We start from the raw sequence: 13,118 nt of genomic DNA, 5'->3' as shown, positions 1-13,118 counted from the left end.
TATATTCCCACTAGGTTGGCTAAAATAAAAAAGACTGAACATAACAAGTGCTGACAAGGATGATGTAGAAAAATTTCAACTCCAACAGCTCTCAGTGTGAATGTAAAATGGTATCTCACTTTAGAGAATCATCTGGCAGTTTTTTAAAAAGTCAAACATTCTACCACAAAATCTAGCCTAGGTATTTCCTTGAGAGAAATGAAAACATGTCCATACAAAGACTCAAATGTTGGTGTTCACAGATGCTTTATTCATAATATCAAAAAACTATATGAACAACTCAGAGGTCAACAAGTGAGTGAATTTTTAAAGTGTGCAAAGTAATATGGCTGATGTACATGAGGAAATGAATTTGGCAATAAAAAGGAAAAATACTGATATGTACAACAGAAATGAATATCAAAATAATCATGTTGAGTTAAAGAAGTCAGACATTCCCCTCCAAAAAAAAAAAGTTTAGCTTTATACGTACTGTGGGATTTTATTTACATTATACAAATGGCCAACAAATATATGAAAAAATGTTCACTATCTCTAGAATTAAGGAAATAAAATTCAAAACTACATTGAGATTTCATTTCACTCCAGTCAGAATGGCAATTTTCAATAACACAAATAATAATAAGTGTTGGCAAGGATGTGGGGCAAAGGTATACTCATACATTGTTGGTGGAAATGCAAATTAGTATAATCATTCTGAAAAGCTGCATATATTCCTCAAAAAATAGGAATAAAACCACTATATAATTCAGCCATCCCACTCATAGTTAGCCAAAATATTTTAAATCAGCATACTATAAGGATGCAACCACATCAATGTTTATAGCAGCACAATTTACAATAGCCAAGCTACAGAACCAACTTAGGAGCCATTCAACTGATGAATGAATAAAAAATGTATTAAAAGTATATTCACACCAATTCATGTATTCATACATGTACTTTGGATAATAATGTCCATCACATTTCACCATATTGCTAACCCCATGCCCCCTCCCTTCCCCTTCAACCCCTCTGCCTATCTAGAGTTCATCTATTCATCCCATGCTACAACCCTACTATGAATCAGACTACTTATATCAGAGAAAACATTCAGCGTTTGTTTTTTTGGGATTGGCTAACTTCACTTAGCATTATCTTCTCTAACTCCATCCATTTACCTACAAATGCCATGATTTATTCTCTTTTATTGCTGAGTAATATTCCATTGTGTATATATGCCACATTTTTTTATCCATTCATCTATTGAAGGACATCTATGTTGGTTTCACAGTTTAGCTATTGTGAATTGTGCTGCTATAATAATGATGTGGCTGTGTCCCTGTAGTATGTTGTTTTTAAGTCCTTTGGGTATAGACCAAGTAGAGGGATAGCTGGGTCAAATGGTGGTTCCAATCCCAATTTTCCAAGAAATATTTTTACTGCTTTCCATATCAGCTACACCAATTTGCTGTCCCACCAGCATTGTATGAGTGTACCTTTTCCCCCACATCCTCGCCAACATTTATTGTTGTTTGTCTTCATAATAGCTGCCATTCTGACTGAAGTGAGATGAAATCTTAGATTAGTTTTGATTTGCATTTCTCTAATTGTTAGTGATGATGAACATTTTTTCATATATTTGTTTATTGATTGTATATCATCTTCTGAGAAGTGTCTGTTCAGGTCCCTGGCCCATATATTGATTGGGTTATTTGTGAAAAATTGGGCTCTGTATGTGCAATAAGAATTATAATGTATTCCATTGTCATATATAAATAAATAATTTTAAAAGTTTATTTAAGGGGCTGGGGCTGTGGCTCAGCAGTAGCACATTTCCCTGGCATGTGTGAGGCACTGGGTTCCATCCTCAGCACCACATATAAACAAATAAATAAAATAAAGATCTATCAACAATTTTTAAAAATGTTATTAAAAAAGTTTATTTAAAAAATGTATTTAAAAATGTGATATAGGGGCCAGAGCTGTGGCTCAGTGTTGGAATGCTCACCTACTATATGTGAGACACTGGGTTTCATCCTCAGCACTGCATAAAAATAAATAAATAATATAAAGATGTTGTGTCCGTCTACAACTAAAAAAGGTTTTTTTTTTTAAAAAAAAAATGTGATTTTATGGTGCGTGCATGTGCCATAAGGAACAAAATTATGACATTTATTGGTAAATGGGTGGAACTAGAGATTATACTACCATGTGAAATAAGCCAGACTCACTAAGTCAAAAATCAAATGTTTTCTCTATATGTGGAAGCTAGTCGAAAATAAGGGAGAGAAAAAGAAAGAGAGCCATGGGTTGGGGGCTTAGGCAGGATTCCATTAAAATAGAAGAAACATTGGTTGACTAATCAAGGAGACTAGGAGGGAGTAGAAGGTAAAAACAGTAGAATGAATCTGACCTAACTTTCCTATGTACACGTGTGAATATCCTACAGTGAATCTCACCATCATGTATATCCACAGATGCTAAAAAAAAAAGTCTAGAAAAACACAAAATATATTAACAGAAAGCAAATCAATGATAGCCTGCAGACCTATGTATGGGGCAGGGGTGGGCACAGAGAAGTTACAGAGGTCATGAGGGATGGCCATGTTTATTATCTTGATTATGATGGTTTCAAAGGTGTATTTGCATGTCAAAACTCATCACGTTGTACATAAATACAACTTTTATATATGTTATATACCCAAATAAAGTTGTTTAAAAATATATAATATTCTTTATTTTTTAAATTTCATACTTTTAAAAGAAATTTATTTGTAGCCTTGTGTCATTCTTGAATTTTGTAGACTATTACCAATGGTATAGTATGTCTTTTCTACTACTCATCCCGAATCTTGGCCAGTGTCTGATTTTAAAAATCAAAATCTGTCCTTATTACTCGATGTTCTATTTGTTCAGGAGATTCTCTTACTTATACCTGTTTCAAGTTTTAAAAATAAGGGAGAGAAAAGAAAGAGAGCTGGGGTGGGGGGAGTGGGGGCTTGGATAGTGAGGGATTCCATTAAAATAGAAGAAACATTGGTGGACTAATAAAGGAGACTAAGGGAGAGTAGAAGGGAAAAACAGTTGAATGTCTCCTTTAAATTTTCACTAATACCCTGAGGTAACTTAAACTTTCAGCACTTTTAATTTGGCATCCAGAATTCCCAAAGTATGGATGTTTACTATTTATGTACTAGTTCGTACTCAATTAGACTACGTCATAAACTCTACCTCAACTCCAGCTAACATCAAAATAGCCAAGTGTGGGTCAACAGACAAATGGATAAATAAAATGTGGAGATATATATATATATATATATATATATCATTTTAGTTAGCCACAAAGAATAAAATTATGTCCAATGGATGGACCTAGAGAACATGTTAAATTAAATAAGCCAGACTCAGAGAGTCAAGGGTTGTCTATTTCTCTAATATGTGGAAGCTAGAGACAAAAAGAAGAAAAGGGGGTCTCTTGAAAATGATTGGAAGACCAAGATGGTAGAAGGGGATCAGAAGGAGGGAGGAGGGAAAAGTAAGGGGAAATGCTCAGGACTGAACCTGAAGGAATAGTTATGTACATATATGAATATGCCACAATGAAGTCCAATGTTCTGTATAATCATTATGTATCAATAAAAACTATGAAATTATAAATAAAGTGGGGATGTTTGTCTTACTTTCACATGTATACATATTTATTGTAAAAATAAAAAAAAACAACTTTCTTGGTGGTGGGGAGTGTTCTCTAACAGCAATTGAAAAAGTCCATCTTTAATTGAATATATTTAGTCTCTTTCTAATGTAGTTCTGAATTCTCACCTGGCTTCTAAATTCAGAAACCAGGTGAGAATTTTCAACATAAAAGAAAGCAAAATAGAAAACCTAAAACAGGAAAAACTTTTCTAATTTAGAAAAACAACTTTAACTGAATATAAGTATCTTAGAAAACACAAAATGGAAAAAAAAATGTGGAAATGTCAAAAAAGTGACCCTCGTTGTAAATATAGTACAAGTATTTTTTTTTCCATCTCAAACATGGCACAAGTTTAAAAAAGTGTGTCCTTGCAATAATTTTTACAAAATTCTCAAATTTTCACTTTAAAATATCATGCATTCTTGATAATTCAGAATGTGATAAAAATACAACAATTATAGGACAACAAAGCCTTATCATGTTTGGAATTCCCAGTCTAGAGTTTTCGCTAGAGGGTAAATACACTGACAGTTTAAAAAAAAAATTGAATTTTTTTAAAATTTAAAAAAAAAATTAAGAAAATCATCTTAACATTTCAGCACATCGCAGCTGACTTGTAGCCATACAAACTATTTTCCCAAAAGTTATAGCAATCACAGAAACCTAGAAGTTCTTTAATAACAGGCATCTTAGAATACTTATATTTATTACTCAACTTTGTCTTTTTAAAAAACTTCAATAAGTTATACTATCAGAAGTCAATTGTATTCTAATTTTCTCTTCCTCACAAGTTCAGAATATTAAAAAAGGAAATGAAATTAAAACTAAATAGGAATGTGTTCTCAAGGCAATGTAAGTATATTTTCTTTATATTTACATACATTTAAAAAAAATACTTCCTCTGTGACCATCTTCAATTCGCAGAAATGAAGCTCTTTACAAGGAAATAAGTTTTCCTCTCCAAACACTGAAATGTAAAATACGCAGATAAGGAAGAACACTTAGACTGAAAAAAAAAAACCAGGAGCGAGAAGCTAGTCTCAGAAGAAATGGAATGAAAGATTATAAGAGGTATGACGAAGTGTAACAAAGAGGAAGAGACCGGCATGTAGGTTTGGATATGTAAATAAACCCAAGAAATTTAAAGTTGATGACATTTCCACTGGAAGCTACATGTACTTAAGAGAAAGCAGAGAAAAGAAAATATGGCTTTCGAGTAGACAACCCCTATAGAAAGGAGATTGTAAGTAATGTGTTCAATCATAAACTTACTTATTTTTCAAAACAGTTATTTTACATGCTATAGATTTGAATAAAACACAAATCATTTTAAATTGCTACCATTTTTATTGTTTGTTTTCCAAACTGCATCCTCAGTCTGGGGTTTCCTTTTTTTTTTTTTATCAGATTCACAAATTTCTTTGAGATGACTAGGACCTGTCTACAACTCAAGAGAAGTCTTTTAATTCTATATTAATGGTATGTTTTATTTCAATACTGGGAACCTGTTCCTCTTTGACAATAGACAAATCTTCAGGAACAGGAACACTTTCTTCAAATTTTTTATGCTTATTTAGTTTTAATTTTGTCTTCTAAAACAGCTGACTCTGAGACACCTGCTATCTAGGGAGACTGAAGTTCAGGAAGCACATTCTCTAGTTCACATCCCCATTTGCAGGAGTTGGTTCAGACGGTGGAGGTGGAACTTCAGCAATCATCTCCTGTCCGGGAAACTCTTCAGTAGGAACCACATCCGTTACTGAAAGATGTTGGTCACCGGGGTCATCTTCCGCAGGGACTGGCTCAGCTAATAAAGGCTGAATTCGAACCTGGACTTCTTCTGGAAAGAACTCCTCAACTGGTGGACTGTGAAACTGAAGCATGGCCTCTTCAGCTAGTAGAGACTGAACTTGAGCCAGGACCTCTTCTGGAAAGGCCTCCCCATCTGACGGAGACTGAATATCAGTCTGGACCTCTTTTGAAATGGTCTCCTTTGCTGGTGGAGACTGATCTAGAGACAAGTCTTCTTTTAGAGGGGACTCCTCAGCTGGTGGAGGCTGAGCTTCAGCAGGAGCCTCTTCTAGAGGACACTCCTCAAATGATGGAGACTGAATTTCCACAGGAGCTTCTTCATTTGCTGGGGGCTGAACTGCAGCCGGGAACTCTTCTACAAAGCCTCCCTCATCAGTGAGAGGCTGGACTTTGGGAGAGTGCTTTTCTACAGGAGACTTCTTAGCTGTTCGAGAATGGACTTTAGCAGAGGGCTTCTGTTTAGGGGCTTCCTTACTTGTTGCAAGTTCAGGTTCTAGGATCACTTCTGTAGGAGCCTCTACAACTGATGGAGGCTGAACTGGAGCAGGAGCCTTTTCTGCAGACTGTACTTCAGCTGGAGCTTCACCAAACTCATCTTCAGGTACTGTAGGTTGAACTTGAGCAGGAGTCTCTTCTACTAGTGGAAACTGAATTTCAGTAGGAAGCTCTTCGGAAGGATCTACTCCAGCTAGGGAGGACTCTCCCGGACCAAAATGATCTTCTGAAAGAACCTCTTGCACCAGTGGAGGCTGAATTTTAGCCAGAGACTCTAGGGAAGGAGATCCTTCATCTAGAGAAGGGGATACTGCAATCTCTGTAGTTGAAGTCATTTTATCAGATACAAGGGTCTTTTCAATTGTAGGTTGTACTTCAGTAGGGGTCTCTTCAGCAAGCCTGGGCTCTACTTCAGCTAGGGCCTCTTCGTCTGGTAAAAACTGTCCTTCAGCAGGGCCTCCAGGCTCTAGGGAAGGAGGTCCTTCAACCTGAGAAGGGGGTACTGTAATCTCTGTAGTTGAAGTCATTTTATCAGATACAAGGTTCTTTTCAATTGTAGGTTGTACTTCAGTAGGGGTCTCTCCAGCAAGCCTGGGCTCTACTTCAGCTAGGGCCCCTTCAGCTGGTAAAAACTGTGCTTCAGCAGAGCCTCCAGGCTCTAGGGAAGGAGGTCCTTCAACCTGAGAAGGGGGTACTGTAATCTCTGTAGTTGAAGTAGCTTTATCAGATACAAGGGTCTTTTCAATCGTAGGTTGTACTTCAGTAGGGGTCTCTCCAGCAAGCCTGGGCTCTACTTCAGCTAGGGCCCCTTCAGCAGGAAATTCTTCTGTTGGTAGATACTCTGTTTCAACAGAAGCATCTTTTTTAACAACTGAACCCTCTTGCCTAGACTCATCCGCTAAAAATAATGGAGTATCTTTTGGGGTTTCCTGAGTGAATGAATCTCTCTTGATGTTTTTCTGCCTTTTTTTCCCATGGCTACTTATTGCTGGTTGAAATTCAGGACTGTCACTAACAAAAATCTTTTTTAAGGATTTATATATGTGGATACTTTCCTTTGAATTTGTAAAAGAGCTACCTGCCTCGGAAATAATCAGTATTTTTGGTTCAGCAAAGTACGTCTGCTGTTCTTTGTCCACTTTTTCTACTTGGGACAAGCTCATCATAGACAGGTCCCCAGTATAAATGGTCTGCTGAGATCGGTCTATTTTAAATTGAATTGAATATTGGCTTGGTATAATTTCTACTCCCTGGACACCCTCAGGCAATTCGGGACCTGCTTTTCCAACACCAGCTGGCTTCTTTTTAGGCCCCACTGGTCTATCAGATGACTTGACTTTTTTCTTTTCCACAGAGGTTTCTGTCTGGAGAGATTCATCAGTCATTTTCTGTCCATGCTTTTTCTTTGCCCAAGTTTGCTGAAGTTGAGAAGATACTCGAAAACGCTCATAGTCTTTGGCAGAGTAGCGGGCATTGCTTCCAGGGATATTACCAATACTAAAGATAGCCTTGGGGACAGTCGATTGAGATACAGCCTGGTGTTTCTTTTTCTCTGTCCCTTCAGTCTGCTGGGATTTGTCTACCATTGGTTGGCTGGTTCGCCTTCTCTTTCGAATTTCTTGCCTCCCGACTGAGATAGACTGACGAGGCACATCATTTTCTTCCATTTATAAGATGATGAATTGAGATTTATTAATCAAGTAATTAATCATTAAGAATCACAAATGTGCCAGCTGTAAATCTTTGCCTTCCTTCATTAAGAGTTGTTCTACTGAGTTGCTTAGAAAAAAAGCAATTCCTAAGCCATTACATTCTATGCTACATTCTTGTTGGATCCCACCTTGTTCAGTTATTATCTTTCTTGTTTAGTCTCTGTTAGAACGAAATCTCATTTTTAGAAGTTCCTCTCAAGGGTCTGTGACATCACAGCACTTCTCCCTGCAAGGTTCCGGCAGTTCTGGTCCCAGCACTTTTTCACTGGGGCACAAATTCATCACCAATGACTGCAAGTGTGACATCTTATTACTTTGTGAAATAAATCAAGTTGAAAGCAGCATTTGTCTATCAAAGGAACATTAAGTAAGCTCTAGTAATACCACTTTCTAACTGTTGATTTTTTTGAACTTTCCATTCAATCCTTTCCATCCTACTATCAAAGATGGTTATGATACAGAACTCAGAATGCTGCAACACATTTGTAATTGTTGGAGAAAACAACTGATAATATATGTGAGAGTGTTCTATGAATATCTGTTTATATGACTTTAAAAGAAGTCAGTTCTGGGCTGGGGATGTGGCTCAAGCAGTAGCGCACTCACCTGGCATGTGCAGGGCGCTGGGTTCGATCCTCAACACTACATAAAAATAAAATAAAGATATTGTGTCCACCTGAAACTATATATATATATAAAGAAGTCAGTACTGTTTGAAAAACTAGGATTCTTAAATCCATCTTTACATAGGCTCCTTTCCTGTAACCATGACTTCAGTGATCACAGTAGCATCCTACCCAAATATAAGCCATGCTGTCCTTCTCAAACAACTTCAGATATTTTTATTTCTGAATTATTTCAGAAAGTGGATCCACTCGAATTTTTTTTTTCAAATAAATGTTGTGTCTAAATATATGCCAAGTTAAATAAAATGCATTATTCGAGACAGTCTCTATAACTCTGCTGAATAACCACATAGGAATGAATGCCCCGGTAAAGATGAAAAGTTTAAATTGAGTCTTTGGAAAAGTTAAGTAGGTTGTTGCTGCCATTGTATTAGATTTGAAATTTCTAACATAATAGATTTGAAAATTTAACTCCTATATCTCAAGAATTTTACTAGAAAGATGTAAATTGGTCACAAAAAATATATTAAAATATTGTTAGTCCAGGGAAAATAAAAGAAGAAAAAGTGGACTTTAAAAATATAATCACAGACGTTAAAAATAAAACATCTGCCTGGGCACAGTGGCACACGCCTGTAATCCCAGAGACTCTGGAGGCTGAGACAGGAGAATCATGAGTTCAAAGTTAGCCTCAGCAACGGCAAGCTGCTAAGCAACTCAGTGGAACCCTGTCCCTAAATTTTAAAAATACAAAATAGGGCTAGGGACATGGCTTAGTGCCCCTAAGTTCAATTCTCAGTATCCCCCCCCAAAAAAATCTGCTAAATAATAATTATGACTTCATTAATCTGGGAATATTTTAAAATTTCTTATGCTGTATTGCTTCCCGCAAAAAAATATAAAATTGAATCAAATAATCCTGTTTCATGCATTAGTGTTAGGAACTGAATATTTGTATCCCCCTACCATTCATGCCATTCATGTGTTTAAGTAAAATGCCTAAGTTATAGAATTAGGGAGTGGGACTTTATAGATGATAACCATCTGCATTTGCATCTGCAAAGGAAGTGGACCTTTAAGAAACAGATCTGTTAGCACCTTGATATGGACTACCCAGTCTCCAGAACTTTGAAAATTTAATTGTTGCTTTTACTACCTAGACTCTTATGTATTTGTTAGCAGTTTAAACTAAGATAATTGATTTTAGCCAAACAAATGGGTGCTTTTCACATTCTTTTATCCCAGCCTCTAAAACAGTCCCAACTCTTGCATTGATCAGTGAATTCTTAAGTACAACTGGAGAAAATGTGATTTAGAAAACATACTGCTTGTTTTGCATCTCACCTGATCTTTTCATTTTTGTCTGTTTTGCTCCACAGTCTCCTATATTCCTAAGACTTAATGAAGTAAAGCAATAGTCATTTCAAAGAAGCATTGGCATAGGTTTTAATCAGATCTGCTATCATTTGGAAACTGGATTATCAGCTTCTTTGTGTCTGGTGTCTCAATTATACATTTCAAACATTACATGTGTGTTTGTAATCAGGTTTCTGACATTTGATGTAATATCTTCAAAGTCTATTTTGGATCTTTTGGTAATAAGAAATAAGTTTCAACATTGCATTAATTAAGTTAATGTAACATCACATGAATTTAATTAATTTTGCTTCCTCAACATAAATAAGATTTTATGCAATTTCCTTAAACATAAACTGAATTGTCAATTTCAGTTAAACTAAATTAAATCCTCAATTTCCAATCCTTAGATATTTATATTTTTTCTTCCAAAAAAATAATTAAGAACTTTGGTGATTACCAAAGCTTGGCAAGGGTGTAGGGAAGGAAGGGTTCAAGAGAAAATGGTTGATGGGTATATCTGTGTAGTTGGATAGGATGAATAAATTCTAATGTTTCATAGAATAGTAAGATAATTACGGTTGATGACAACTAAGTATTTCAAAATAGTGAGTAGAGAGGATTTTAAATGTTCTCAACACGAAGGGATAAATACCTTCAGTGATAGATATGCCAATAATCACAATCGAATCATTGTACATTGTACACATGTATTAAAATATCATTTTAATCCACAAATATGTACAATTACTTTGTGCTAATTAAAAATAAAACATTAAACAAATCAGAACTTGATCTTTCTTAATCATGAACCAAACTTTCATAAAAAAACTGATTTTTGCTACTAGTAATAACTTATTCATAGAAACAAATTGTCACACATACATAATCAATTGATTCAAAAATGCACCTAAAATTTCAAATGCAATTATGAGGAATTTAATGGAACAGTTTCTCATCCTATTTCTTCCCCCCACCACCCTTTCATTTCTGGAATAGCTTATTGGTCTGTATTAATTATACAGAATGGTGTGGGTTTCATTATGGCATATTGTGGAAACCTAAAACATATTTTAATCAGTTTTACTCTCCAATACCTACCCCACCTTCACTTCCACCCTGCACCTGATCCCCTTTTTCTGCCCTACTGTGTCCCTTCTGATTTCATTGAATTGCTATTTTGTTCATTTGTTTGTTTGTTTTTTAAATTTTTTCCTTCTAGCTTCCCAAGAAAGAGAAACACTCTCTTTGCCAGGATGATATGCCCAAATTCACTAATCATAGCCTAGTCTCTCTTGTCAGATTAGGGCTTAAGATTTTTGACTTTTTTTTTCCCCTAAATCTCATATAATTCAGCTCTCCCCTCCCTCACCCCCACCCCTTACTTTGTTCACATCTGTTAAGAGTTGAATTGTGTCTCCCTATGTGATATGTTGAAGTCCTAATCCCCACTACCTGTGGGTATGACAGATTAGAAGTAGGGTCTTTGCAGATGTCATCAAGTTACAATAGTGTTCTTATATAAAGGAGACTTTGAACACAAGGACACAGAGAGAACAAGGCCATGTGAAGACAGCAGACATTGGATATATACTGCCACACAGCAAGGAGTACCTGGAGCACCCAGAAGCTGGAAGAGACAATAAGAGGATCTCCCCTAGATACTTCAGACGAAGCATGGCCCTGTCACCACCTTGATTTGGGATTTGCAGCCTACAGAACTGTGCGGAAATAAATTTCTCTTATTTTAACCCGGTCTATGGGATCTTCCTATGGCCTCCCTAGGAAACTAATACAACATCCTTTCACAGTCCCATGTTTCTGACTCCTGCCTGGCATGCTCTATTTCTGACTTTCAGACTTTGGAGCTAGTTTCTTTACTTCTGTCTCAGGTCTGGCATGTATTTTCATACCATATTTGATATATATCTATAATCATAAAACCAGAGGCATCTGCTGAGGACAGTCTCCTTTCAGTGATTTTGCTGATGAATCACATTTTTACCAAAGAACAAATTTGCTGAGAGGCAATTAATTTAAATATGGCAGAGATGCTTCAAATTAATATGGACCAGATGTCAAAACTGGGGCCCATATTGCTTTGTTCTTAACTGAATAGATCAGGTAGGATAAAGCCTAAAAAATGTTCATTGGATATAACAACCAAGAAACCATTGGTAATATTAGTAAGAGCAATTTCAGTGGATGGATGAGAACAGAAGGGTAAAATTTTTAAATCTCTACATTAAAAATATATAAAATTAAAATGCAATGAGAAAGTAGAAAAAGAACAAGTCCAAAATATCACATGAAGAGCTATCATTAATTTTAAAAGCCTAAGAAATAAATATAAAAGTAATGCCATAGAAAAACAAAGGGCATGAATAAAAAAATATATAGAAGAAAAATAAATGACCACCAATAAGTACATGAGGAAGATCAAATTCATTTCTAAAATAGAAATCAAAATAATACCAATATAAAATTAGCAATGATTTATTTTAAAGATCATACCCCCCAAAATAAATGAGAATGCTATTAATGAATGGTTGTGAATTTTAAATTTGCATTTGAACTGATACACCCTTTACACTAGATAATTTTAAAGTACATATCAAAGTTTCTAAATTCCAGAGGTTTCATGTATAATATTGTAACTGCAGTTAACAATAATGTATAATATACTATAACATTCCTAAGGGAGTGGCTCTTGACCATTCTTATACACACAAAAATGGAAACTATGAGGTGATGAATGTGTTAATTATGGTAATCAGATTATGATGTATACATGTATCAAAATGTCACATTGCATGCCTTTAATATATATAATATTTATATGCCAATAACTTTCTAAAATGTACACACTATTTACCAACAATTCTACTTACAAGTAAATTATTTTTTGGAAATAATAATTTCCTCAAGAAATACTTTTTAATCCAGGCCAGTGGTGCATGCCTGTAATCCCAGTGACTTGGGAGGCTGAGGCAAAAGGATCACAAATTCAAAGCTAGCCTCAGCAGCTTAGCAAGACCCCTATTTCAAAATACAAATGAATAAATAAAAAGGGCTGGGAATGTAGCTCAGTAATAAAGTGCCCCTAGTGATTCAATCCCCAGGACAAAAAAAAAACTTTTTGAGCATTTATATATTGCAATGACTTACCTGATGTTGAGTAAACCACAGGGAAAAAAAATATTGTGTTCTGCCTTTGTGGATCTTACAGTCTGGTGAGAAAAACTAAAAACATAAACAAGTTTAAAACTTGTGGAAAGTATTGTTAAGAAATGAAGAGAAGAGTGTACTTTACTAAGTAGGGTAGGAGGAGTAGAAGGGGTTTGTAGGAGAGAGTACCTAATTGAAGAATTATTATTCAGGAAATAGTGATAGTTTGAATTCTTCTTTTTCTATTTGTATCCCTTTAATTTCTTTCTC

At 35.4% G+C, this 13,118-nt stretch overlaps 1 protein-coding gene across 1 annotated transcript; it reads right to left on the bottom strand.

The window, feature by feature from the left end:
• Positions 1-5,302: 5,302 nt before the first annotated feature.
• Positions 5,303-7,653, bottom strand: Fscb (fibrous sheath CABYR binding protein). The gene is given in 2 exon segments (XM_078049043.1): positions 5,303-5,338; positions 5,341-7,653. Coding segments are annotated over 2 exon segments (2,349 nt in total).
• Between the last annotated feature and the right edge of the window lie 5,465 nt (positions 7,654-13,118).

This window comes from Ictidomys tridecemlineatus, chromosome 5, assembly GCF_052094955.1.
Source record: "Ictidomys tridecemlineatus isolate mIctTri1 chromosome 5, mIctTri1.hap1, whole genome shotgun sequence".
Classification (NCBI taxonomy): Eukaryota; Metazoa; Chordata; class Mammalia; order Rodentia; family Sciuridae; genus Ictidomys; species Ictidomys tridecemlineatus.
Note: the sequence above shows the minus strand (reverse complement) of the source record. Positions and strands in the feature narration are given on the sequence as shown.